The sequence below is a fragment of the Gouania willdenowi genome, chromosome 4 (genome assembly GCF_900634775.1).
Source record: "Gouania willdenowi chromosome 4, fGouWil2.1, whole genome shotgun sequence".
NCBI lineage: Eukaryota > Metazoa > Chordata > Actinopteri > Blenniiformes > Gobiesocidae > Gouania > Gouania willdenowi.
This window is the reverse complement of record NC_041047.1, coordinates 6329677-6356561: the sequence shown is the minus strand read 5'-3', so window position 1 is coordinate 6356561 and position 26885 is coordinate 6329677. Positions and strand designations below refer to the sequence as shown.

Below are 26885 nucleotides of genomic sequence, written 5' to 3'. Positions count from 1 at the left end.
TTATTTCCAAACCGAAATCTACAATTTCGGATCCTGGCACGCATGCACCGTTCCTTTTTAAGCCACAGGTTTTTAACCACAGAAAAACATGAGGACGAGCATCAATTTCATTAAATACTCTGTTCCTTCTTTAAAAAAAAAAAAAAAAAAAGCCTCTCCATCACATCAAAGGCGCTGCTGCTGCTCAGCTGGGGGGAGAAAATCATCATTACGCATGGCCTCCGGGCCTGCAGCAGGCTTCCGTCCCTTCATGGGAATTTAACCATTTAACGCCATGTCGGACATTCTCAAAACAAATTGTTTATCAAGGCTATTACAACCAATTCAGTGGCCTCGGATCAATAATTAATAATCCGATATCCTGGATCCTGACCTCGTGGACACGTTGAGTGGTGCGCGGGTAAAATACTGAGAGATTTTCACAGATTCATCTGCAGATCCCTGGGGATCGAAAACCAACGGCCTCAAACACACACACACACACACACGCGCGCGCGCACACACACACGGATTAAAAACCGTTAGTTTAATCCAGGGCGCGCTGTTAGCTCATCACAGGGATTATTATTATTAGGAGAGGGGGGATCAGGCTGCTTGGCACAAAGACGCATGGGAAGATTTTTATTTATTTACATTTTTAAAGACAGTTTTGTGAGTTTTTTTGAAGTGCCTGATCCGAGAAAAATGCGAGATATTTGATTAAACAATGAATAAAAACGTTTAAAAAATCATGTAAATTACATCTAATTAATAATTTAAGGTTGATGTAAAAAAAAAAAAAAAGAAAAAAAAAAACTACTGCTGTAATATTATTTGAATAAAAATTACTAGATTTAATCTTCATTTCCAATTATAAATCAAAATATGCCTTAAATGTTAAATAAATTTGCAGTTTGATTTGGTTTCTGGATACAAAATATATTTTGACCTGATTAAAAAAAAAACACACGAGTAAAACCAAACAGTGATTAAAAAAAAAATCTGTTTCACTTAAAATTTACTTTTCTAAAAATATTTATACCAATAAAACGTCTCCTATATAAATTCAAAGCCTGAATGGCTGTAAAACATGTTAAAACATTTATGACAGCGTTTGTTGAGAAGGTTTTAGTTTTGCTGCAAGTGAACATAAATGGTATTTAAATAAATTAATAATTAAAAGAAAATAAGAAATAGAATAAAACTGGAAATCTATGTCAAAATAATAATTTATCAGCACACATGACAAAAACTGGGTGAATGTACAGAAGTCAGAAACGAACAAATCAAAACCATTTCAAGTATACAAATTTCCAAAAAAATTTATTCATTTCCAAACTGCATATTGAAAAAAAATATACTCAGCTGAAACTGTAACTGTTATAAGGATGGTATTAGTTTCGGCAAATATATATTATATACATGGGGGCGGTTGGTTTTGGCTTTAGGCCACATTTTTTTTTCTTCTTAAAAACACAACTACGGGAATGAATTTTTTTGAAATAAAAACCTTAAAATATCACAGTAAATATACATAAATTGTACAAATCAATTAGAAAATAAAAATAAAAACACAAGCGGTCATATTTCTAACAGATGAAAAGTGGTAGACAGAAGTATAAATTAACAACCTCTATTTTGGACAAAATGTGTCCTTTTTTTATAAAATAAAAAATAAAAAATTAAATGTTAAGTAATATTGACCTTAAATGGAAATAAAACAGTGTTACCTGCAGCTTTGTCTTATGTCCCTTTTCTTTCCAATGTTGCAGTAATAAACTCAGCGCTTCCATAAAACTCCAGCTCTGCCGCTTTTTAACGCTTCTGCAGAGCTGAAGTCGGCTTATATATTTATTATAATTTAAAAAAAAAAAAAGAAGAAGAAAAGCAACCTCCTGCAGTTTAACAATTTCATCTGATTGTAATGTTTCTTTGATAAATACTGTACAAAAAAAAGGTGATTGCAATAATAAAACATTTGATTGCAGTGATCTTCTCATCCACCAGTGAAGAGGGCACGAATCCTCCTCCTGTTCCCCAGAATTAACCCCCACACACACGGGTAGAGGTGTGTGTGTGGTGAGTGTCTGTTTTCCCGGTGAACTTCTATACAACTTTTTCCCCCAAACCCAGAATTTGTCTGTACAAAAATAGTCCAGTCCAGGGTAGTCCAGTCCAGCAGAGTCTCTTCACATGTGTGTTAATGGCATGGTGCCGTTGATCGTCGTCCCGGGCACGGCGCTCTGGTAGTGGCCGGACATGTGTAGCCTGGTCTGGGCCCCCTGCTCCTGGACCTCGGCCCCGGGCAGGTACATGCTGATCATGTCCCTCAGGTCCCCGCTTTGGCAGCCCGGGGCCGCCCGGTGGGACGACGAGGTGACGACGGGCGGGCTGGAGCTGCTGGACTCGGACTTGACCACGGAGGAGGGCCCCATGGAGCCCAGGGCGGTCATGCCGGGCGTGCTCTGCTGGGAGTAGGACATGGAGTAGGTGGGCGAGCCGTTCATGTACCCCTGGGAGCCGCTCATGCTCTGGTACTGCAGCGCGCTCATGTCGTAGCGGTGCATGCTCTGCATCTGACCCGGGGTGTGCGCGTTCAGCCCCGGGTGCTGGTAGCTCAGCTGCTCCTGCATCATCCCGTAGCCCCCGTTGGTCCAGCCGTTCATGTGCGCGGCATAGCTGTCCATCCTCTGGTTCACACCACCGCCCAGGCCGGAGCCGACACCCACTCCGGTCCCCATCCCGTTCCCCCCGGGGGCCAGCAGTCCCCCAGGCAGGGTGTACTTGTCCTTCTTCATGAGGGTCTTGGTTTTCCGCCGGGGTCTGTATTTGTAATCCGGGTGTTCCTTCATGTGCAGGGCCCGCAGCCTCTTGGCTTCATCGATGAACGGTCGCTTCTCGCTCTCGGACAGAAGTTTCCACTCAGCACCGAGTCTCTTGCTTATCTCCGAGTTGTGCATTTTGGGGTTCTCCTGGGCCATCTTCCTCCTCTGGCCCCGGGACCACACCATGAACGCGTTCATGGGCCTTTTGACGCGCTCCGGGCTGTTCTTCTGGTTGTTGGCCCCGGGGCCACCTCCACCTCCACCACCGCTGTTGGTGTTTCCCGTGTTGGTCTGCGGGGCGGGGGGCTTCAGCTCGGTTTCCATCATGTTATACATGATGGAACAACTTTTGAGTTTGAGCTTCACCAAAAGTCAGAGGTAAAAAAGCAAAAGGCGGTGAGGAGAGCAGCTGAGGAGCCTGGAAGTTACAGCTGCGGTCCGCTTTGCTTTCTCTCAAACTTTTCTACTGCACAAAAAACAACAAGCATCAAAAGCTGGGTCCGCGTGCACCTTCTCTCTCTCTCTCTCCTCTGCCTCTATGTCTCTCTATGTCTCTCACCCGTAGGTCCGCAGTGCTGCTGCTGCTGCTGCTGCTGCTGTGTTGTTTTCCACAAAAACTCCTCGGTGCTTCGTGGTTTTTTTTTTTTTAAAAAAAAAAAGCATCAACACAAAAACTGCACTTTTTCGCCTCCGTCCGCCTGAGCCTTGACAACTCCGGATAGTTTTTGAACAAGTTAATAGACAAGCATTCATGGACCGGGGCTGTCAGCGAATAAATGGCTTCGACCTGACCAATCACGGCCTGCCTTCCACACCGGCCTACCAATGGGAGGCCGAAATTAGCATAAAGAGGCGGGGCCTGCCTACCAGTGGAAACCCGGAGGCACACATACACACTCTCTCTCTCTCTCTCTCACACACACACATACACAGTCAGCCAATACTAAGTGCACACTATTACTATTTATATATACGCTTTCTACAGGTTTTTATCAGCAAATACGACAGTTTGTCACTTTTTAATTCTGGCATAAACGTTATGGTGCTTCTTTTTATCATAAAACACAAACCTAGAAATGTACACAAAATTGTTGGAAATCTACAATGTTAAAAAGTGGATTTTTTTGTGTGTGTGTGTGTGTTTTAGGTTAAATAATAATAATAATAATAATAATAATAATAATGACCTGGAATTGTCTTCCAATCACTGTTCCAAGAGCTGAAAAAATGGTTAAAAGCAAATCAGGCACATGTGATCATCTGTTGGAGTTTTTATATCAATAACAATTTGCTTCGGTTGGTTGTAATGATGAATTTATTATGTCCATGACTGTATCTTTTATTGTCATTGTCTTAAATGTATATGAGGACTACAGATAGTAAGTGTAGTATTGTCCAAATGCACAAATAAAGTAAAAAGAAAAGTAATTATCATTATATGTGATATAAGAGTAGACATAAGAGTGTTCAGTCAATTTCAGACAATTTGTACCAGTGTAATATATTAACCTTGTTGTAACAATAAAATCGTTCTATTTTTATGATGTACCTGCACCTTATTGGTTAAAAATGACATTATTGTTTTTTTAATCAAATAAAAAAAACACACACACACACATTCCCAACATGTATGTTGACATCCAAACATGACAGTGCAAAAACAGCCCCAACAACTCCCTCTGTATGTATGAATGTGTGTGTGTGTGTGTGTGTGTGTGTGTGTGTGTGTGTGTGTGTGTGTGTGTGTGTGTGTGTGTGTGTGTGTGTGTGTGTGTGTGTGTGTGTGTGTGTGTGTGGAGGAAGAGGAGGAGGGGAACCTAAGGCTGGTTTTTTTAAACATTGAAAGAAGAGGAAAGGTAATCCAAGATGTTTCTCCCTCTCTGCCTTTGTTTAGTCAAGTTGAATGCCAACACACAGAAGGCAGACGGGGCTCATCTCAGCACAAATAAACGGGGTTTTGTTTGGGATGTTGTCGCTACATCTGTCCGGACAAAGGCCTAACTCCACTCCACTTCCACTGCCATTGCTGCTGTTGTTAGTGAAGAGAGGGGAGAGGTTTGTTTTTTTTTTTTTTTTTTTTTGGGGGGGGGTACCCCATTAGATAGATTTAGATGTAAATCTATCAAGTTTATTTTAAAAAAAAGTCTTGTGCAGGTATATATTTTAGTCCCTGGTGTCCTTACACAGCTCTGTGGTGTGTGTTGGAGTCCGACTGTGTGAAGGTCATGTGTCTTTTCTACAGATAAAGAGTTGAAACAGGTGCCAAAAATACAGGTAACATGTGGAGGATTAATGAGCTTCTAAAAATAGAAGTTGTCAGAATTATTGCTTGTTTTGTAGGTGCCAAATACTTATTTTACAATTTATTTATTTTTTTTAAATCATACAATGTGATTTCCTGGATATTTTCCCACATTCTGTCTCTCACAGTTGAAGTGTTTCTATGAGGAGAATTACAGACCTCTCTTATCTTTTTTAAGTTTGCACAAAAAGTGGCTACCAAATACTTTATTGCCCCACTGTATTCACATAAAAAATACCCATAAAAATCGAAAAAAAACAAAACATGATCAAATAAAACCACGTTTCAATAGTTTGTAACTAACTCTAACTCTGGTGTGATTTTTTTTAAAAGGTTGGAGCCACACTTTGTCCTCCTACGTTACACTGGCGCCGCCTACTGGAGACAATGAGAACTGCACACTACCTTTCACACAACCTGATTTATTGAGCTTTAAATGAAAGACAAAATTGTGCAAAAGTGTTTGTGTACATGTATGTATGTATGTACTTATATAACCAGACGCATATTTGTGTATGTGTGTGTGTGTGTGTGTATGTGTGTCTGTGTATGGATATATGTAGAACTTTGTACATATTTCCCCCTTTTATAAATTTAATTGTTAATTTTGTTCTATCATGAATTTTTTTTTTTTTTTTAGGTTCTTTTATTTCATTCTTTTGTCCAACACAAATGTTGCTATTTTAAATATTTTTATATTTTTTTTCGTGTGTACATAATTCTATGTCACACTTGCTTTGGCAATTTAAACTTGTTCCTCATGCCAATAAAGCTGTTTTGAATTTAAATGAATTAACTGAAATACTGGCTGTAGAGTTCAATATTTTAATTCTTCAATAAAAAAATAAATAATAAAAATCCCTCCTATGTATGTGCAATAATTCACGTGTACAATCCACTACCTGTGTCATATTTATTTATCTCACCAACAGGGCAGTTTATATTTTTATATTGCGTGCTATAATGTGTGCTGAGTATTATTAGTATATTTAAAATTCTTTTTCCAATATTTTATTTAAGTGTGTGTATCTCAATCCTCATTCTTAATTTGGTTGCATATGACAATAAGAAGCTTCTATTCTATTCTGAAATAACATATAAGAGAACATTTGTACAAAAATAGGCCTGTATATCAATATGAAAAAGAAGAGAGATCAAGCACTGCACACACCTGAGATAAATTCATTTTAAACTGCTTTCTAATGGAAAGCCTGATTATTTATGTTTTTAGTCATTTGATAATAATAATAAGTGGAGGCTCTGATTATACCGCCCCATGGCAACCCTTACATAAGATTCATCTTGTGTTTAATAGGCTGTGAGAGGCGACACATGCAGCTCTGCTCCATTATAATGCAAGGTTGAAATGAGCCGCTCGGGCTGCAGCAGATCTGCATCTGAGTGTGTTCCCCGCTACCTCTAATCTGCTTATGATAATAAAGGAACAGCGGGGCCCCGCAATGGCCCCTGCATCCACAATCACCCAGAATTACAGCCGTTGTTTGACAAAAAGAGAGAAAGAAAGAGAAAGAGAGAGGGAGGGGGGAAAGCCCTCGGACCACCACTTGTAAACCCTTCCCCTACCTGGGCAAGTTCAAAAACAGATGCTATTTCATGGTTGTACAAATTTAGATGATTCATTTATTTTCGGTAGAAAAAACGGGTCAGATTTACGGACGCATTTTTGTAGGTAAAAATAAATAATTATATTAATCGTGGTAAATATTTGTTGACTTGTCACCACACTGACCCCCCCCCCCCCCCTTTTTTTATGATTTATGTCTGACCTATAGCTCTACATTTTTTTTTTGCATTATTATCTATGTTCATATTTATTTTTTGTTTCTACTGTCTGCTCTTGTATTAATATGTTGCTGCAAATGCATTCTATTCTATTCTATTCTATTATACTAAAAACCATTTGGAGGGATGCAGTGGAAAATAAATAAATCATCTTAAATTATATGTATATCATTACCAATACAGTTTAAAACTAAATAATAGCTAATAAAAGTATGTGCGTTTTATATTTCACAATAATCCGATTTAAAAATGAAAAACTAATTCACAGGCAACACTTTTTGTGATAAAATGATCTCCCTTTTGCGCAGTGCACGCAGAAAATACTAATAATCAAGTATATAGATGTGTTTCTATATATATTAAAAAATAATAATAATAATAATTTAAAAAAAAGACAGGGGAAAAACACGTCCAAGACTGTATTTTATTTTATTATTATTTTTAATTCTAATGAATATTCGCGTTATATTAAATATATAAAATACAAATTAAGTAGTTAATGTCCAAATCGATACTTTTGTATTTATAAAAATGTCAAAGAAAACTGGAAATGAAATCAAAGTGTGTTATAGTCAAATATGACAGGCTGTAGATTTAGGATATGTGTGCAGGCCAACAACAAAAACAGCAACACAAAAACAGCATGCCATGCGGCGTCATTCCACTACACACACACACACACACACACACACACACACACACAACACACACACACATGCACATACACAACAGCTGAGACACACGCGCACACACACACGCACACACAAACACACACAGAGCTTTTCCTCTGTCTCTCACCAACTTTCTGCCAGTTTGGCTTCACTCTTCCTCCGTCTTCATTGGCACAAGAAACACGATGTTTTCCTTTTTTCCACTCATCCTTCTCCGTGTGTCTCTGTCAGTCCACTCCCGGGGGCCACAGCCCCATCATCGGCTCCATCCACGGGGCTCCGGGACCGGCGGTAGTCCGCGCGCTTTCCACCCGGCCGCTGGTGCGCTGCGGCCGGCGTGCCGCCCGGCGCTGCCCCGCTGTCTGCTCTGGAGCTCGGCGCTCTCCTCTCCGCTCGCCCTGCAACAAGAAAAGCCGTTTATGGCGACACACAATGTGAAAAGGGGGCCGATTTAAAAAGGAGAAGAATGCAAGCAAGAACAACAAAAGTCAGTTATAGCAAAGTCTATGCCTCTCCTCTCCTATCTTCCACCCCCTAGCTTAGCCCACATAATGAGCAGGAAAAAGCTTTATATTTTGTTCACTGGGTATTCACAGATAATTTGAAGCCATTGTTTCTGTCACAGATGGTTCTTTTTAATACAATAACGGTGCTCTTTGTGAATGGCGAGCCCACAATAAAAATCTAAAGCGTCCCCCTGAATAACCATTTTGTTCTCTCTTGTATAGGCCGAACAAAAGCGCCAGTGAGGTAATGGCCTGCCTTATTGAAAGCCTCAGAATGGGGATTTGATAAAGATTTTTTTCTCTCTCCTTTTTCTCTCTTTTGCAAAGTACGCAGCAATGTCAAAGAGAATCTGACACGGGATAAAAAGGGAAAAGTGCTCCCCGCTGCAGATTGCAATGATTATTGGGAGCGTTGTTGTGTTTTCTGGTTTTTCTTTTTGTTCCTTTGGGGGATATTTTCCTAACTTTTGTGCTAAACTCAGATGTGATTGGGTTTTTTTTTTGGGGTGGGGGGAGTGCAGCAGGGCCATGTTATGGATTTAAATCCAGAATACATTAGTCCTGATTTAACATCTATTTGGCAGAGGGTGTGTCAAGTTGTGCTCCCACTAGCCTGGCAGAAACATCCGGTTTCTAATTCTCCTCGTCTCACTGTACAGGAAATACTGCACGGCCTTAAAGCAGCGATAAGAGACTGTGTAATGTCATAAATGCATGGATGTTAATAGGAGGGAAATGAGGGTTGCTAATGCTAATGTAACCTGCAGAGGTTGAAGTGTGTGTGTGTGTGTGTGTGTGTGTGTGTGTGTGTGTGTGTGTGTGTGTGTGTGTGTGTGTGTGTGTGTGTGTGTGTGTGTGTGTGTGTGTGTGTGTGTGTGTGTGTGTGTGATGGACCATTGCAGCCCTCCTCATCCTGCCCATGCTTGATGTAGTTTGTAATTAACTCATGGCTAATCAATAAAGCATTTAACGGAGACGCACAATGGACACACAGGGGATGATCCTAAGCCAAACATATTGGATGTCACTGATCGTTACAAGGTGAGGACACCCTGCCCGTCACCGAGCTGCACAGGCTGTGGTGGAGGTGGAGGTGGTGGTGGTGGTGGTGGGAGGGGGGGCAGTGTGGATGTGTGAGGGGATGAAACGATGGAATAATGGAAGGGGGGGAAAGGTGAGGAAAAAGGAGCAAGTAATCCCATTTCAGATGCCCTGAACACACAGAATCAATTTCCACCTGATTCAACCTATAAGTCATCTGTAGCTTTCAAAAACACACTTATTTAGCACGTCTTCTATTTAAGTGGAAGTGTTTAATGACTAAAAAAGGTCTGAAATAGAAGAAAAATCAACTCTACACATGCATGAAAATAAAATTAGTCATAAATATATGTTATGAAGTGGTCTTTGCTTGATCTAAAGAAGTGTTTCTGAAATGGGTGTTTGTGTACCCCTCGGGCGGACAAGCAACTACGGCCCTCGGTCCAATTTTGTGGGGCCCCCAAACAAAATTGTAATTCAACGACAATAAAAAGGACTCACAACATTTATTTTTAGTTAATTATGATCTTGATTAGAATAAGAACTGGAAATACAAAGGTCAGTTTTGGACTCACACAATGTGGGAGATTACCAGAAATGATAAAAACTATAGAAATAAATCTGTTCAGGAGGCACTAAATGCTGTTTTATTCCACTTACTTACAAAATGAGATTCTTTAAAATGTGTATCACTCATTAATTCTATCATTATGCTCTATAGATGTTTTTTCATAGTATTCTGTGCAAAATGTTTCAAAAGGACAAAGTGGGTACTTTGATTCAGAAATGAAAAGAAAGGGGGTACTCAAGCCCAAAGAGTTAGCGAACCACTGATCTAAAGTTTTACCGAGAAGCAGCATTAAAAATGGATTTATTATTATTCTAATCAACCATTGACCATTATTTTTTTGAGCCACTGCACATTGAGGCCTCGTGGCGTAACTCACTGACTTTAAAAGTGTGGTCTGTGAATTTGGAACAATTTTGACTCAAAGGTGCACAGCTGCGTTTGCCACAGTGAGTTCCTCTGGCCTTTTTTTCTAAAATCACATTAATGTCATTCGCATGCTGCGACGTAGCATGCAGATTTCAGACAGTCACTCAATCCTATTCTTCAGAGAAAAACAAATGAATAATTGGAGGTTTTTTGCCAAGTGGCTGCTGTGTACAAGAAGTGTCAGAATGGATATTTTAGCAGCTACAACTGCTTTAGTGAATTTAAAGTGGGGGAAGAAATGTAATTTTGTGAGGTTTTGTGTGGGTTTTAATACAACATTCAAGGCTTTTTTATTTGCATGAGGTAAAACTTGGGAAATATTTTTTTATATTTTTGCAGGTTTTTCTCTGTTGATGGAGACTGAACTGAAGTATTTTGCCAAATCCTGCATAAAAAAGACTTATACCTATTACAGAAAATGTATTTTAAAGTGCATGTGAATGACAATTGCATGAGGTAAAACCTAGGAAATAGTGAATATTTTTTCTGTTTTGTTGATGGAGACTAAACTGAACCGTAACTGAAGTAGTTTGCCAAATCCTGCATAAAACACTTCCTCCTTTTGCAGAAAAAATATTATAAGTAGTGCATGTGAACAGCATTTAAGGTTTTTTATATGCATGAGGTAAAACTTGCAAAACATTGAATATTTTTTTCTTTTTCTGTTACACTGTTAGAGACTGAAATAAACTGAAATATTTTGCCAAATCTTGCATAAAAACACTTCCTCCTATTGCAAAAAATATCTATATATGTGGTGCATGTGAATGGCAGCTAATGCTTTTTATTTGCATGAGGTAAAACTATTGAAATATTGAATATTTTTCAGGTTTTTTTTTTTGCTTTTCCGTTGATGGAGGTGGAACTGAAGTAGTTTCCTAAATCCTGCATAAAAACACAAAGTGGTGCATGTGAACGGCTCATCCAATGACACTAAACAGGTAAATGATGTGCTGAAAACCCAGAAATGATTAATGTGGGAAGCAAAGGCCACTTGGACATTTTGAGTGAAACTGAGGCGAGATGGAAAGGCAGAAAAAAAAGATTTGAAAATGAGAAACGAGACAGCGTATGACAGACAGAGAGAGGATCAGAGCGTACGGTGTGAATAGGCTTAGAGCCGTAACCAAATACAACTCTCTGGCTTTATCTGATCACACCATCTAAATCACAGTCATGGCCCCTCATATTAGAGAGCCGGAGCCCTTTTAATTATAAACCCATCCACAGAGGCCGCTGAGTGTGATAGCATGTGTGAAAAAGTGTGGAGAGAGAGAGAGAGAGAGTCCATTGGCAGTGTGAGAGCTTTCAGAAAGAGCGGCATCATCATCATCCATGAATGCTAATGCGTTTTACATTGAAGCCGTCGATTGACACACACACACACACACACGCACACACAGAGCGTGCACACGCACACAGTTCCATATGCATGAGAGCGAACACATTTGCTCCGTCTGTTTTGTGCTTCTTCTGCAGCTCGGCCTGATGGGAGAACCTCAGCGGGCTCCTTTTGTGTGACATTGTGAGTGTGTGTTGGTGTGTGCATGTGATACAGACACATTGACACAGTAATCACTGGAAAAAAGAAAAAAAAAAAATGGAGGGTATGTGGTGAGGGGGTCTTTTCCTTTTGAGGAAAACGTGGCCGGCCAGCTGTCAATCATGTATGATGCATAAACATTACCACACACACAAGCAAACAGCCATTCATTAAGTTGTCCATGAGCAGAAATAGTCGCAGTGTTTGTGAGATCCAGCCAGGTTAAAGGTTAAAGGGAAGGTGGTGAACATCAGCTAAAGTCTTCTGATGTGACCCTGAACTGCTCACCTGCACACACAGCTGAACACACTCCAAAACCATCACTTTTCATTTCTTATAACAGACGCTGTGCTGGCAGTTTTTTTGAAAAGAAAAATGTCTGCTGACATATTTTGCCTGAGTATATGAAGTAGCATTAGATTTCTCTAGCATCATTGCTTTGCTTCTTTAATCCTTCTGCCCACGCTGGGTCTCTATGGTCGTCCCCTTCACAGTGACGAACACTGGGAACTCCAAGCACGTCATGGTATTTATATCTACACATGATTTGAGTGAAATTCTCCCATATGTCAATATCTTTTGTCCCAAGAACAGAAACACTTCTAAAAAAAACAAAACAAAATCAAATAAAAACACAAGGCACAACTTTTGATTGTGGTTTCGTCATAAACCTATTCTACATTTATTATGAATTATATTAGGCGTGAATACAGGTCAATTTCACTCAGACTCAACTTTGGGGCTCCATAGTGGCTCATGAGGTTCTATAGATAGTATTCATTAATGTCACATCTGGTGCGCGACAGCTCTAGTAAACAGATCATGTTTAAATCCTGTGTCCTTCACAACTGTCACAACAGACAAACAAAAAATGGAGGTTCAACAAGGAGACGTGGATAGCCACGATCAACAGAAAGAACTTTCTGGTCAAAGTTTTCATCACCTTAGTGCAGCAGTCTGAGGGGTATGACGGTACAAGTCTCAGTTAGAAAAAAGGAACATTAATTGAAATTAGCAAAGGTGAGGTAGAATGACACCAAGTAAAGAATATTTAACAAATAATAAAAACAGGTGATGTAGAACAAGAACAAGTTAAAAATTGAGTGAGACATCTCATGAAATATTATGAAAGAGAACTGTTCGTCCTTGTCCTGAAAATAGCTTTGCCAAAAAATGACCTGACTGACGATATATTTAATTAACAGGATTAGTGAGTATAAATATATATAATTATAATATTATACACAAAAAGAAATCATGAGTAATACTCCAGCCAGCTGCTCGTTAACTACAACTGCGACACAACACAGACCCACGGAACAACCGCTAAGTTAAATAGTTAAAAGGGGCTTTGAAAGTTTAAAACCTGCCGCTGGGATTGAAGAGCTTCTTTCACGCTCTGCTAGTGGGGGGAGGGGCTCTACAGCCTCTGTCTCCAGCAACACGGAGCAGCCTGTGGTAGCTACTCTGTTAATAAAGTGGATCGGCAAACGCAGCAGCGCACATTGGCCAATGCAGATACACGTAAAACACGCAAAAATCGGCCGCTGAAATTGGTCGATCACTAGTTTTGAATCGCTGTTTTAGTGCGGTTTATCCACAGTTAATATTTTTGCGTTCAGTATATAGATAATCTGCAGCGCAGTGCGGGCACTCACAATCAGTGTGACTTATAGCAGCTGTATTCCACCTCGTATTGCCTTTATGACATGATCTGACATGAATCATCATGTCATAAAGGACAAGAAAGCAACTTAGCAGCTCCAGTGAGTGTTTGAAGCAGCTGACTGTTAATGATTTACCCTGAAGCAGCATTCGTCTGACTCACAATCACAATAGCCGCTAAAATATGTGCCATGTGTTTCACTGTAATGCGCAGTTTTTTGGCCGAAAACAATAACAAGAGTGTGTGGATAATAAAAGACAATCACTATGGCAATCAGCTGTTGGAATTCCAAACACAGACGCTACTCTGCTTTCCCATAGTGCATCACACATTTTGATAAAAAGTCACCAACACTCGATTCTTTTCTTGAAGAGACTTTACAGCCTCCACACATCCACACACAAACTAGTGTAACCTTCCAGGGATTTATACGCTTTTAGATTAGCCAGCACTCTTGTTGGTTTACTAAGTAATTTGGATAACAAACAGTGGGTAAATCACTAGTGGGCCTCATATGGTAAAATATCCCCTCTGATTAGCTGTAGTTTCTGATATTTTTGCATGTCAACATTATCTATTGTCAACGTACTGCCCCCAGACATGGCAACCGGAGGTGTGGCCACAGGGGTGGTGACGTCAAGTGAATCCTATCTATAGAATTCCATGGTCCACCTATAGCCAGAAACGTCTCTGCTCAAACTGTCTGCATGGCTAACCACTTTCATTAAAAATATCAAAGATATAAGACCGTTTTAATTTTTAATATGAACAATTAGACTTTCTGTCACTTTGGATTCACTAATGGTCGACTTTAAGGTTTCTCAGACTCAGGCTCCTCAAACTAACCAAGCGAGGGAGGGTCCTGTCCGTCCCACTGTGTCCCCTGACGTAATGTACAGCTTTGATGTTGATTTCAAGTTCCAGAGTGAAACTTTAAAATGCCAGTGTGGACATAAATTTCCATACACAAACATTATTTTTTTTCCATCCTATCTGCCACAATGTGCACATGCTGCGAGCGTGAGAGGTGCATCAGGACAGAAGCTGTAAAGTGGAGGATTAAGGCTTTGAAGATACTAAAATGCTGACCAGCGCTGAAGGCCGGTCAGTGTCTGCTGAGGAGGCAGGAACACACACGGACACAGCTGCATCATGTCCTGTTTGCTCAACAACACACACGTCTGGAATCTCGTTTTTGAAGAATGTGAGACGGTTTACAGCAGTAGTGAAATCGCTTGAATAAATGTGATATTTTCTTACAGTTTAAAATGACTTTTTCCTTAAAAACGTTGCCTAAAACCTATGTGCAATCAAAAATCATTCTGAAATTGAAGAAGTTTACACTAACATTATTAAAGTTAGGGATTAGGGTGGCAAAGGGGTGGAAAATTTCCACGGGAATGTAAACTTAGGAAATTTTTCAATATCTAAAAATATAAACTTTTCATGGAAATTATTTGTTGGAATTAACCAGAAAACTTTTTAATAACTAATGCTGATATTTTGGATGATTTTTGTAGATTTTCCATTAAATCTCATGGAAAGTTTCCAACTTGGAAAGTTCCTGTTGTTGAAATGTTGTGTTTTTTAATTGTATTATTTTGAATGTGTGCCCATATTTGTTTGTTCTGATATAATACAGTTATTTAAAATTGCTCAAAATGTACCTGATGTAAACTCATACGTATTCAGTAAAAACAAACTCCACCAGAATTATAAACTATGGTGAGCTGCCATTTTAGTAGTTTTTCTGTCAGCTCTCGGCATGAAGCAGCGTGTGTAACCTCTCAGTCAGTGATAAAGTGCAGCATCCAGGTTGTATGTTGCGAGAGTATTAAATGTCATCTTTCTCAGGAACTACCTGCTTCTTGTATACCTTCCTGCATCCCCTCGGCATGCAGAATTAGCCTAAGGACAGAGATGTTGTTACCAGCAGAAACGAGCCATGGCTGAATAGTTAGGTGTTGGAAGTGCACAAATATGGCTAGCAACTGTAATAAAAGCTGCGTGAAAGGATATCTGTTCATGGACGGGATGATGTGCCGGGGATCAGCACCTGACGGCGCCCTAAAGAAAAGGTAAATTCTCCAAAGAGACTTCATCATTTATAAGAGGGAACAATGAGGTGGGGATGCAGTTAGTGACATGACAGGCACCCATAGTATCTCCTGTAAGCAGACACGTAATAGTGCTCTGAACAAGTACGTTTACAAGTTGCTTTGAGACTTTGAGTTTTCTCTTGTTGTTATAGCAACCATTGGCATTACACTCTGCCATTGCTCGGAAACTATAGACCCCTTTATGGCATCACGAGTGATGTGGCTGAAGGCAAACAGGAAACACCACTGGCTAAAGACTGGAGGCTAGCTTTAGAATGTTGTCTTATTGTGTGTTTGGGTGCCAGAATATGAAGAATAACATTAGTGGATGTAAATGAGTTTTATAGGATTCCAGTGAACACTTGTGCTCAGAAAAAAACCGAAGACAATTGTCGTTTTGCCTACAGGCTAAGCCCCGCCCTACAAAATATGTCACAATGTTTACAAACAAATAAAGGGTCTATAGATCAACGGAACACTGCTGCCTAGCAACAGCAAACAGTAATCAACGAACGTGCATCATATCCTAACCAAAATGGCATTCTTAAAAGTCCTTTTGTGTGTGTGTGTGTTTTAAAGGTGCACATATTTTGTTTATTGGTGATACTTTAAACACATTTTATGGTACCCTTTAAAACATAATATAAATACTCTATTTAAATGAAGTAAACTAAATCTAAAGACATACAGAGAATAACAAGTCAAAGCTGGTTCAGCAGCTTAACGTTCCACTTTTATGCTTTAACATTCAAGAAACAAAACGAGAAACGAGACATCATTGGGAACAGCTGGTCAGCTGTAGTATTTGGTCAGTGCTGGAGCAACACACAGGAGTACATCCCAATATAGAAACATACTGCACTGTGCATTAGTAAGCTCATAATTAACTGCAGGGAGATGATATTTTGGGAGCCTAAAATTACAAAGATGAGGCTAAACATTTCTGTGGATCCAAATATGTCAATATATTTAACGTGACAGTCGACCGAGAGGCAAACGTAAATGCTCTGCGGAGCCAGATTATCTGAAAGATGATTAAAATGACAATTTGGTTGATGCTTCAACACTGAAATGCCAACTTTCACAACTTAATGCGTCCTTTGAGCCGGAAAAATGACAACGAGACTGAGAAACTTCTACTGAAGATCACATCAGTATTTGAAACAGCGTGATAAAATAACAGCTAATAATAATGATGATCCAACCCAAGGACAAATGGTGTTTGGCAAACTGATGCCCATCAGAAAACGTGACCAATAGCTAATGCGCAGCGCTAAGATCAAAAAGTGTCAATCGTAACATCGGATCCACATACCAGAGAGATGTAGAGCTCATTTAAAACCACTCGTTATTTTTGACTGAGCTAATGACTAATGGCCAGTGTAGATCAGTCAGATTAAAACAAGCTGAAAGGAAAATGTCATGGTTTGAGTGACGTTTTCAAACTGCTGAGGCGACTCAGAGGAAGCGGCACGTTAAAGACTGAAATCATCCGACTCAGCTCAGGGACGCGTGTCACACAAATATATCAAACCATGACAGACACCCTGTCAGTCACTGTAAAGCAGGTACATGCACATTACTGTACTTTCATTCAACATTTAAAATAAAATAAAAATGAAACAAAAATCCACACAATTCACTACAAACCAGATAGTTATTAAGAATGTGCATTGTCATGAATCTGACAATATGATACGCATGTCACGATACAATACATCCCGACACTAAACAATACAATATGCAGTACATGGCAATATAATGTGATATCAATAATTATGACTACAAATTGGTTGGAGGTTTATTTATTCATTTTAAGCTTTCAAAAACAAGTAAACGGTAACTAACTGTAATCAAAGTAAAAGTGTAAAAAAACAAGGGGTATGTTTATCAAACTGTCAAATTACATTTTTCAAAAAAGTTAAACTTTTGGTTCAACAACAGATTCTGATTCCGTTAAGTAAAGGTATAACAATTCATCCATTAGATCGATGAATCGATTTACATTCCTACGATCCAACTACATCGATCTGTGCTCGGCAAGTTGGCCTTCCAGATGACACTAATCCTTTTAAAATCGCTTTAAAAGTTAAAATGATTTTTTCTTTAGAAACATGATTAAAAAATCAATTGGGACAATTTTTTGGATCGATACGATAATCGTGTGGTGAAATATCGCGATATATCGCCCATTCCATTTTTTCTTACACCCTCAATTGTTCTGTTTTTTTTTTTTTTTTTTTCAATTTTTTATAATATAATAATTTGAAAAGGTCATACCCAGGGTAAGTATGTTAGTATGTCCAGAATGAAAGTCAGATAAAAGCCCGTTATTGCCATTATGCTCTTATTGTATCGTGAACTCATCTTCTCACCCCATTCTAAAAACATGCTTTTTTGTGGTGCAGCAATGATGCATTGTGAGCGGTTCGTTAAATGGTCCTGGGACCAGCTTCAAACTAAAAATCAAACATTCCATTTTCAAAATAAAAGCATATCTTCTTGCCTTCCATTGGTTTTTAACGCTTTTGCAGAGAGGGCTCTTGTTTTGAAGTTAACAGGAAGTTTAGTCGGTAGCACAATGGAGGGTCTCTGAAAACTAAATATCAGCATGAAATGTGTTTCTGTGAGTTTCATAATAATAACAATAATACATTTTATTTAAAGGCGTTTTTCGAGACACTCAAAGACACTTTACAGCATAAAAACAACAAGAAAATATGACAGAGAAAAGAAGAGAGTCAGTGGGTGGGTGGTTTAAATATTGAAGGCTGAGTGAAACAGGTGAGTTTTGAGAGATGATTTGAAGGATGGGAGGTCGGTGCAGTTGCGGATGTGGGTTGGTAGGGAGTTCCATAGGGTGGGGGCAGCTACAGAGAAAGCTCTGTCACCCCAGGTTCTGTGCTTGGTCCTGGGGACAGTGAGGAGGTTTGCATCTGAGGAGCGGAGGGTGCGGGAGGGAGTGTAGGGGTGGAGCAGATCAGTGAGGTAGGAGGGGGCCTGAATATTAAGGGCTTTATAGGTGAGAAGGAGGAGTTTGAACTCGATTGGAAGTGTACTTCAGTAGGAACTAATCATCCTAATCATACTAATAATATATAGTTAACAGTATATACTCATTGAGTGTGCAGTACGTTAATATGTGACTTCAAACACAGCCTTAGACATTACCAGCATCTTCCTGGGTCCTACCTTCCACCATTTTCTATTTCAAACTAATCCGTTTCTAAATTGAAGACACACGAGCCAAAAGTGTTACAATTACATACACTAAAAATGCACTGTGGCTATAATAGGCACACAACTCTGTACACTCCTATACATTTCCACACAGCGTCATACGTGTACACGTAGCTAGCTATGATATGTTCATCTCTCTCTCTGTTTGTTTACAGGCCAATTTGAATGAGAATAAATCTCTCTGTGATGTTTTTAGAAAGCGCTTTAATCCACACTGGCTGCTGCGAGGCCCGGGCCCTTTGTTTGGGATTACTGCAGCTTAGTGAGAGCTAACAATGAGGAGATGAGCAGCTCACCTCATCGCCGCTAATGAAGTGTGGAGAGTCGTTTAGCCGCTAGCTAACTGCTACCAAGCTGGGATGATGATGACGCACACACATACACACGTTAGTCTTCCTACATAAGAGTGTGTTGAGCAATGTCAAGTATAACTGTCATGTTTTCTGAGGGTACAAAGTTCACAGAGTTCGAAACACAAAGTTGCTATGTAGTAAGGGTGTAAGGAAAAATCAATTTGGCGATATATCGCAATATTTCACAGCACAATTATCGTATTGATCGAAAAAATTTACAAATCTATTTTTTAACAACAAAAAAAAAACAATAATTACGTTAACATATGCATAGCACGTAAACGCCCGGTCACTGTGTCAGTAAACCACATCAGACCTTGTTAAACTACTTCACTCATCAATGCGTTTTAGCTGGAAGTTGATCGCACTTTATTTTCATAAAATAAATGTATGCGGTACTCAAAAAAAAAAAAAAAAAAATTAACAAAATCAGAATCTGTTGTAGAAGCAAAATTTACACTTCTTGGAAAAGTGTAATTTGACAGTTTGATAAACATACCACTTGTTTTTCACATTGGTACTTTACTTACAGTTAGTTATTATTTACTTGTTCTCTCACAAGTAAAAAAAAAAAAAAAAAAAATTCTATTTCATACTATTTTGTACTTGTAAAGGTGAAATTTGTAATTATTGATATCATCATATATCGCAACGTATATCGTACCGTTTAGTATCAGGATATATTGTATAATGACATGTAAATCGTGAATTGTATTGCATCGTCAAATTAATGTCATTGCACACGCCTACTATGTGGTAGTTGTTACCTCACATATTTGGTTTAAAGCTTGAGCTTCAAAAGGTAGGCTACTGTCAGTGCTATCACACTGTTGTTGATGCCCAAAAGTTGATGTTCACTGTCTACAAACCATGGAAACAGCAGCTGTGTGCTGGTGATTGAATACATAAAGGCCATGTAAAGGCGGTGGCAGAAGGTGTCTTCTTCCAAAGCCTTAAAATTATAATAAAAAGACAAAAATTAACCATATTTACAGGGCATGGTACATCACAGGGCTGACAAATTGAGATTTCCAATATTTTAAGACTCTAATGAACTTACACATACATTTTAGGACTTTGGAAGGAAAACTAAAGTAGAGAAACTAAACCCTAGACTTTGGCTGATGTGCCATTACAGGAGGAAAGTAAAAAAAAAGCCTTGATTATGGGCGGGGCTCCTGGAGCAGTTAGCACACTCACAGTTGAAACTATAAAATCTCCAAAGAACAATCTATGCTATGCTAACTACCTACTCAGTACCAGTGAGTAGGTAGTCACTTTTGACAGTAACTAGTACCGTAACGCAATATTTTTCTAAAGAAATGACGTCGTTACCGTTACAATATGCGTTTGTCCGTTACTTTGCTAGCTGCAGTGTACTTCCTGTTTACAGTGGCGCTACATTTTTTTTGCGGGATGCCGTGCCAACCACGGTAAAACAGTAGAAGAAGAAGCATTGTCAGCCTGTTTCTGTTTACATCACGTGCGGCAATCATGGCGAGTCAAAGCGAGAGCAGGACGAGCTTCTCAGAGTAGATATACGCACATTATTTTTGTCTCCAAAAGATGCATCAGTGAAGCTAAGCTAACGCTGCGACTGGATTTTAACGAACTGTGACTGTTATCCAGGGACAGGTCAGCCAAACTATTGCACGGTATGTTGTTGCCTGTCACTGCTGCTGAGTCGCTGCTAACAGCAGCTCATTAACCTGATATGTTTAGCATTGTGTAGCTGATAAAAATGCTGTGAATTTCTTTTTCCACATTTATTTTCATAAGCATTTTCAACAGCAGAATGTGCACCTGGAATATGCACAGCTTCCTTTACATTACTGTGCTAAGGCTGAAAAATTAGCTGTTTTGTGCTTTATATGCGACCGTGGCTCAGGTGGTAGAGGGTCGTCTTCTGATCGGGAGGTTGGGGGTTCGATCCCAGTACCTGACTATGTGTCGAAGTGTCCTTGGGCAAGGCACTGAACCCTAAGTTGCTCCCAGTGGTCGACTAGCACCTTGCATGGCAGTCCTGTCCCACTGGTGTGTGAATGTGAGAGTGATTGGGTGAATGAGCTGATATGTAAAGCGCTTTGAGACTGCTTCAGTGTGGGGATAAAGCGCTATATAAATCAAGTCCATTTACCATTTACCATCATGTATGGTTGTTTTATAGCAGTTGATCAACAGTGGATTATTTTATTATTACATCACTAATATGAAGTTGTATGGACACAAATGACCCAAAATAAATAATACATTCTTTAATTCTAAGTAACTCAAAAGTTACTTTTTCCAGTAACGCATTACTTTTTGGTGCAAGTAATCAAAACATAGTAACTGAGTTACTTTGTTAATGAAGGAACTAGTAACGATAACTAGTTACTTTTTTTCAGTAACTAGCACAACACTGCTCAGTACTCAATAATATACCTCTCCATTAGCAATTCAATTCAACATACCCAAGATTGCAGATTCTACAGGTGCTAGTTTTTATAGAAGGGGCGGGGCCAACAGTGGTGGATCATGATGTTAGATTTTTTTGATTCTAATAGCTAAATAGCTAATTTTATTTACAACAAAATACATCAAATTTAAAGACTTTGACTAAAATATCAAGAGTTGGTCAAGAATCAATCAACAACACTACTTCATACCAAATAGATTTATTTTTCATCAGGAAAAAGATGGTTTGGGGGTTTAGTTTCGTAACTTACGCACACATACTTCACTGTTCGCGGCTGAGGCAACAGTGATGCTAAACATGACTGATCACAATTTCCCTTACATTTGAATCCTACTTGGTTACATCCTATATACTGTATATATAAGTGATTTGAAGTCATCATTCATTTGCATGTGATGTAAAGCGTAAACTACCAAATCTAAACCAAACTCTTTCTTTGTGGTGTTGAATATTTACAACAAAGCACATCATAGAAATAGTTTTTGCATATGCAATGTTGGCTTCAAATGAAATCAACTAGACTCATGTTAGTGGTTTACTGTGCTTACTGGTTTACATAAACTGTAGTCACCTGGGGAAAATGGTGCAGAGGCAACAGGAGACGCAGAAAGATCTGAGCTTGGCTGGGACACATAGAGATAGCGGCGGTCCACACTGAGAGTATGTTGGCCTGCCTTCTGACAAAGTGCCTGAGCCTGGCATCTGATTAGCAACCAGTCAGAGGGGAGGTGAGGATGACGAGGGGAGAGGAAGGCCCAGTTTGATGTTTATCCAGGTTTGTGGATAAACACAGGATCAGACCTCCGTGGTGGACTTGGATAGTCGGCGAGGGAATGGCCGTGCTGGTTGAATACCAGTACACTCCCCTGGCTTTTACAAGGATCCCAGTATATGGGCCATAAAAGCATCAAAGGTTAGACAAACGCTAACACACAGATTAAAAACAAGAGCCCTCAGAGAACGCCAACCTCCACCAACAGCCAAATCTCCTCTTTTCCAGATATTGGCAGTTATCTGGATCAGTGATCCTGATCATAGCACAATGATCATCTACACTTTAAAGGCTTGGAATACATTTATATCCCCATTAATAACCATAACCATTAGGTCCAAATGTATGGACATCCCCATTTAAAAAAAAAAAAATGTGATTAAATGCTCAATCTGGATCCAATCTCCTGAGAAGTCGACCCACATAACTCATAACTGGTCAATTACAAAGCAAGATATGAATTTTTGCCGATTCTTAGAGATAGGTATTGTTTTTTTTATTTGGATCCCCTCTAAAATTTTGTGGAATCTTCCATGGCGTCAGGTCTTTCTTTGGTTAAAATTTGGTTAAAGTATTTCTGACGTAATCTTGGCAAAAGCCAAACAAACAAATACATGTGAACAATCAATAAACGTTTAATAGTCAGGGAAACTAATCTGAACATGTAGGGTCACTTCTGAATAGAACAGGTTTGTTCTTGTGTAAATAACTTTTTTCCTGTAAAACAGTTTTTAAAACAGGTCCAATCTGGCAACGCTATAAAGTAGACAACACGACACAGTCACTCCCGTACAGCCACTCTAGGTCATCTGATGTCTAACCATACATCAGGTCTCAATGTATGGGGCGCCACCATTAACTTAAAAATCACAATGAAATGTTTAATCCAGATCCAGTCCCAGTTAAACTTTGGGTGTTCAAGGAACCAACCCGACATAATTAAGTCTAATATAATACAGATTGGTCAATTGGGAACCAAGATATGATAAAATTTGACATTTGGCCAAAGATGAAAGAAGGAACATTTGGACTTTTGAAACTGATCCAGAATCAGTACAGTATACTGATCAAGATCCTCTTCAAAATGTAATGAACTCTTTCTTGGTGTAAAGTTTATCTTTGCTTAAAACTTTGTCAAAAGACATTAAGTTCTTTTGATTTGATGTAATTCTGCTAACAGACAAACCATTGGTGAAAATAGAACCTCCATGGTGGAGGTAATGAAACCATACCTGTCAAGTTTCGGACTTCAAAATTTTCTGGCGCCCACTACGAGCCGTCCCACCTGCCCAACCAAGCTCCAGTATCCCTTAGGTTTTAATATAGGTGTATAAAAAATCTAAAATACCTACTTGTCAACCACTTACTAAATACAATTATGTGATTAGAATCTGGTAGGTCGTCCTTTATTAACATTGAAATGCTGTGAACATTCCTATTAGGGCTGGGCAATATAGACCAAAACTCATATCTCAATATATTTTCTGAAAATGGTGATATATGATATAAATCTAGATCATTTTATCAAATAAAGTGTGACCAGAAAGACAATTCTGGGTTAAATTTGCTGATTCAAAATGCTGATTAATATGTGACACATAAATTAATCTAACTGAGCTTTACATGTTGTTCTGAGAAGTAAAAGCAGCGACTCCTAAAATTCGTATTTTGATACATAATACGTTTTATATATATATATAGATATATTAAATATTATAGTTTTCTATATCGCCAAAATAGAAAACTCGATACATCTTGAATCTCGATATATCGCCCAGCCCTAATTCCTCAATTATAAAACAGCCTAAATAAAAACATAAATGTGTATATGAAGCACATATGTTTATTTAATATACTTACAGTTTATATACAAGTCAACACGTTGCATATTTACTGTGAATTTCACATTGCTTGTCTTTAAGTGAGACATTAATATTTTATTTTTATTACATGTTTTCTTATAATTTCTCATGCTCACTCATGTGGTTCTCTGGTATTCACTCATGACTTATTAGACACATTTATTACAGACTTTACATTCTGTAACACTTTTTTAAAGCAGTGTATATTTGTGGAGCTTGTGATTGGCTGATTTTTCATGGTGACTTATGTATTTCCTTCCGCTGTGGGAAACGGTAAAATCTCAGTTATTAATCTAACAGAACGTGTAACTGTGTCCCATCCTGATGGTCTTTATGAAGATAAACTCTCTGTCACATTTCACAACGTATTTACATGAGTTCTTTGTTTTTTTCAACGGAACGTCTTCATTCATCATCTCTGTTCTGAGATGTTTCCGGGTTTGTTGCACTAATCTCGCGAGAACTGCCACTCAGGCCATTTCAGGCGGTGGTTCTCGCGAGGCTCGTGACGCCGTTCAGTTCAGTAAGGTATCTTTGAATTATTATTACTTTGAAATATGGGATATTTACGGGAAAATAATAATACGGGAAGATGGTGGGAAAGAGGGGTAAAATACGAGAGTTTCCCGGCCAAAACAGGATACTTGACTGGTATGAATGAAACCCTTCACTGGATCAAATGCTACAAAGCACCCAGAAAAGATTTTGGGCCTGAAGTTTGTATGTTACCCTTCTTTGTATTCTTTGTACAAAGAAAACTTTGAAAACTCTTGAGAAGAAGCCTTTACGGTACCATTATTGTAATATTCTAACTAAGTACAACATATTGGATTTTGAAAGTTATCAGATGTTCCTGGATGCATGCATAGTTTCTCCACCTTTAATGGATTTTATAAGTAAAAAATCGAACACTGGAATCAGAACCAGGGCCTTAACTAGAGGAGACCGTGTAGTACAAAGGCTTATGTCTATCAGAGGCACAGAATGATGGAATACACTTCCAGAAAACATCAGCAACTGTGACAATTACCCAACCTTCAAAGTAGTTCTCAAAACCTGGTTGAAACAAACCAGTCATACACCCATACATAATATTCTACTTTGTTCTTGGGCTCTTTTAACCCTTTTTTTTCTTCTTTATTTTCTAAATAGTATATATGGTATCATGTTGCCTGTTGTCAGTCAGGTTTAATGTTTGTCTCACTGTATGGTAAATGTTATTGTTCAACTGTATATCACGTTTTTCTGCCTTAGGACAACGGATGACGCTGTGTGCTGACTCATTGTTTAAAATGTAATACACCTATTCAAATAAATAAGTCAATTAAATGACATGAATAAACCTACATGACAGTTTGTGAAAGAAACTTGAAAATAGTTTTTGACATTGAGCCGCGTGCCCGTATCCCTCCCTACAGCACCCCCATCATGTTTACAGGACGTCAGGATTAGAGAGTTAACAATTGACCAAGCAAGAAAAGTCATAAACGTTCAGTGTTTAACCTTAGGCTGAGAAATGTAGCACCTCTCTGATAATGTGACTGTGTGTGTGTGTGTGTGTGCGCCAGGAATGACTGAAACACTGGCGCTGGGCAAAGTGGTGACTTAACGCTCCCTGATCACACACACACACACACTCTCGTCCTATTTAAACAGTGACTGTAGAATTTCACAACCAGCTCAAAAAGGCCACAGACGTGTCGGAGACCACGGGAAAATAAATCCAGAATGTTTGTCGAGCTGTGTGCACAGATGTGTGTGCGAGTGTGTGAAAGGTAAAGAATAGAATGACGACTCGGACATTGTTGGCATTTTCTCTCCTAATATAATCCCATGGCTGCAAACTAGAAACCTCGGAATAGTTCAACCTGAATGTTCCCTGCACCAAGCATCAACCTGTTTGGGGACATTTGAACTACTTTGAACAATATGGGGTGTATCGGGGTGTCAAACTTATAATAGTTCACATACAACCCAGTTTGATCTCAACCAGAAATATCCATGTTTTTGTGAAAGACAAAAAGCAACAAGTTTTTATGAGGGCTGGGACTTTAACGCGTTAATTGCGATTAATTAATTACAGAAGAAAAACGCACAATCGCTTTTTTTACTGTATGTCTGTAAGTTAATGATTTTGGTTGTTTTTTTCACTAATTAAAACTAACTCGTGACACGTTTTTACTAGGGCTGGGACTTTAACGCATTAATTGCGATGAATTAATTACAGAAAAATAAAGTAAATTACGTTATCATAAAATGATGTTTAATCTCATTTATTGTTTTATTGATTCAGTCATATACCAAAATCTATTTGAATTGAAAAACTTTGTTTTTCGTGTCAAATAAAGTTCTGCGATTCATTTAGCTTAATCAAGATTAATTAATTACAAAGTTTCCAATTAATTAGAATAATTCTTTTCATTGAGTCCCACCGCTAGTTTTTACATGTTCACGTCTAGAAAAAAATTGTGCGTCACTTACAATATTCTCAATGTTAAGCAACTGGTCAAATTTACTTGAATTTGCCACAAATTTTTTTCAGAATTTGGCGCGAAAGCCTTGAGTTTGACACATACTTTAAATACTTTCTGATACTTTGGGATCTCAAGGTTTCGACAACAAACATAAAAAAAAATTCCATATTAACGAGAGATGTCCCGATACAACTTTTTCACTTCCGATACGATACCGATATTGCAGCCTTGAGTATTGGCCCACATCGATACCAATATCGATCTGATACGATAACAGCACGAATCATACATCAT

The 26885-nt window shown here is 38.8% G+C and overlaps 1 protein-coding gene and 1 long non-coding RNA gene across 3 annotated transcripts in view; both read right to left on the bottom strand.

Moving 5' to 3' along the window:
* LOC114461836 (uncharacterized) overlaps positions 1–26885 on the bottom strand; it is a 168590-nt gene that overhangs the window by 54097 nt on the left and 87608 nt on the right. For both annotated transcript variants that reach the window (XR_003673876.1, XR_003673877.1), the window contains one exon: positions 7708–7978. This is a non-coding gene — a long non-coding RNA (uncharacterized LOC114461836). The remainder of the gene's footprint in view (positions 1–7707; positions 7979–26885) is intronic.
* On the bottom strand, positions 1286–3534 carry sox2 (SRY-box transcription factor 2). The gene has a single exon (XM_028444272.1). The coding sequence runs from the start codon at positions 3138–3140 to the stop codon at positions 2169–2171; it is 972 nt and encodes a 323-aa protein (XP_028300073.1). The 5' UTR covers positions 3141–3534; the 3' UTR covers positions 1286–2168.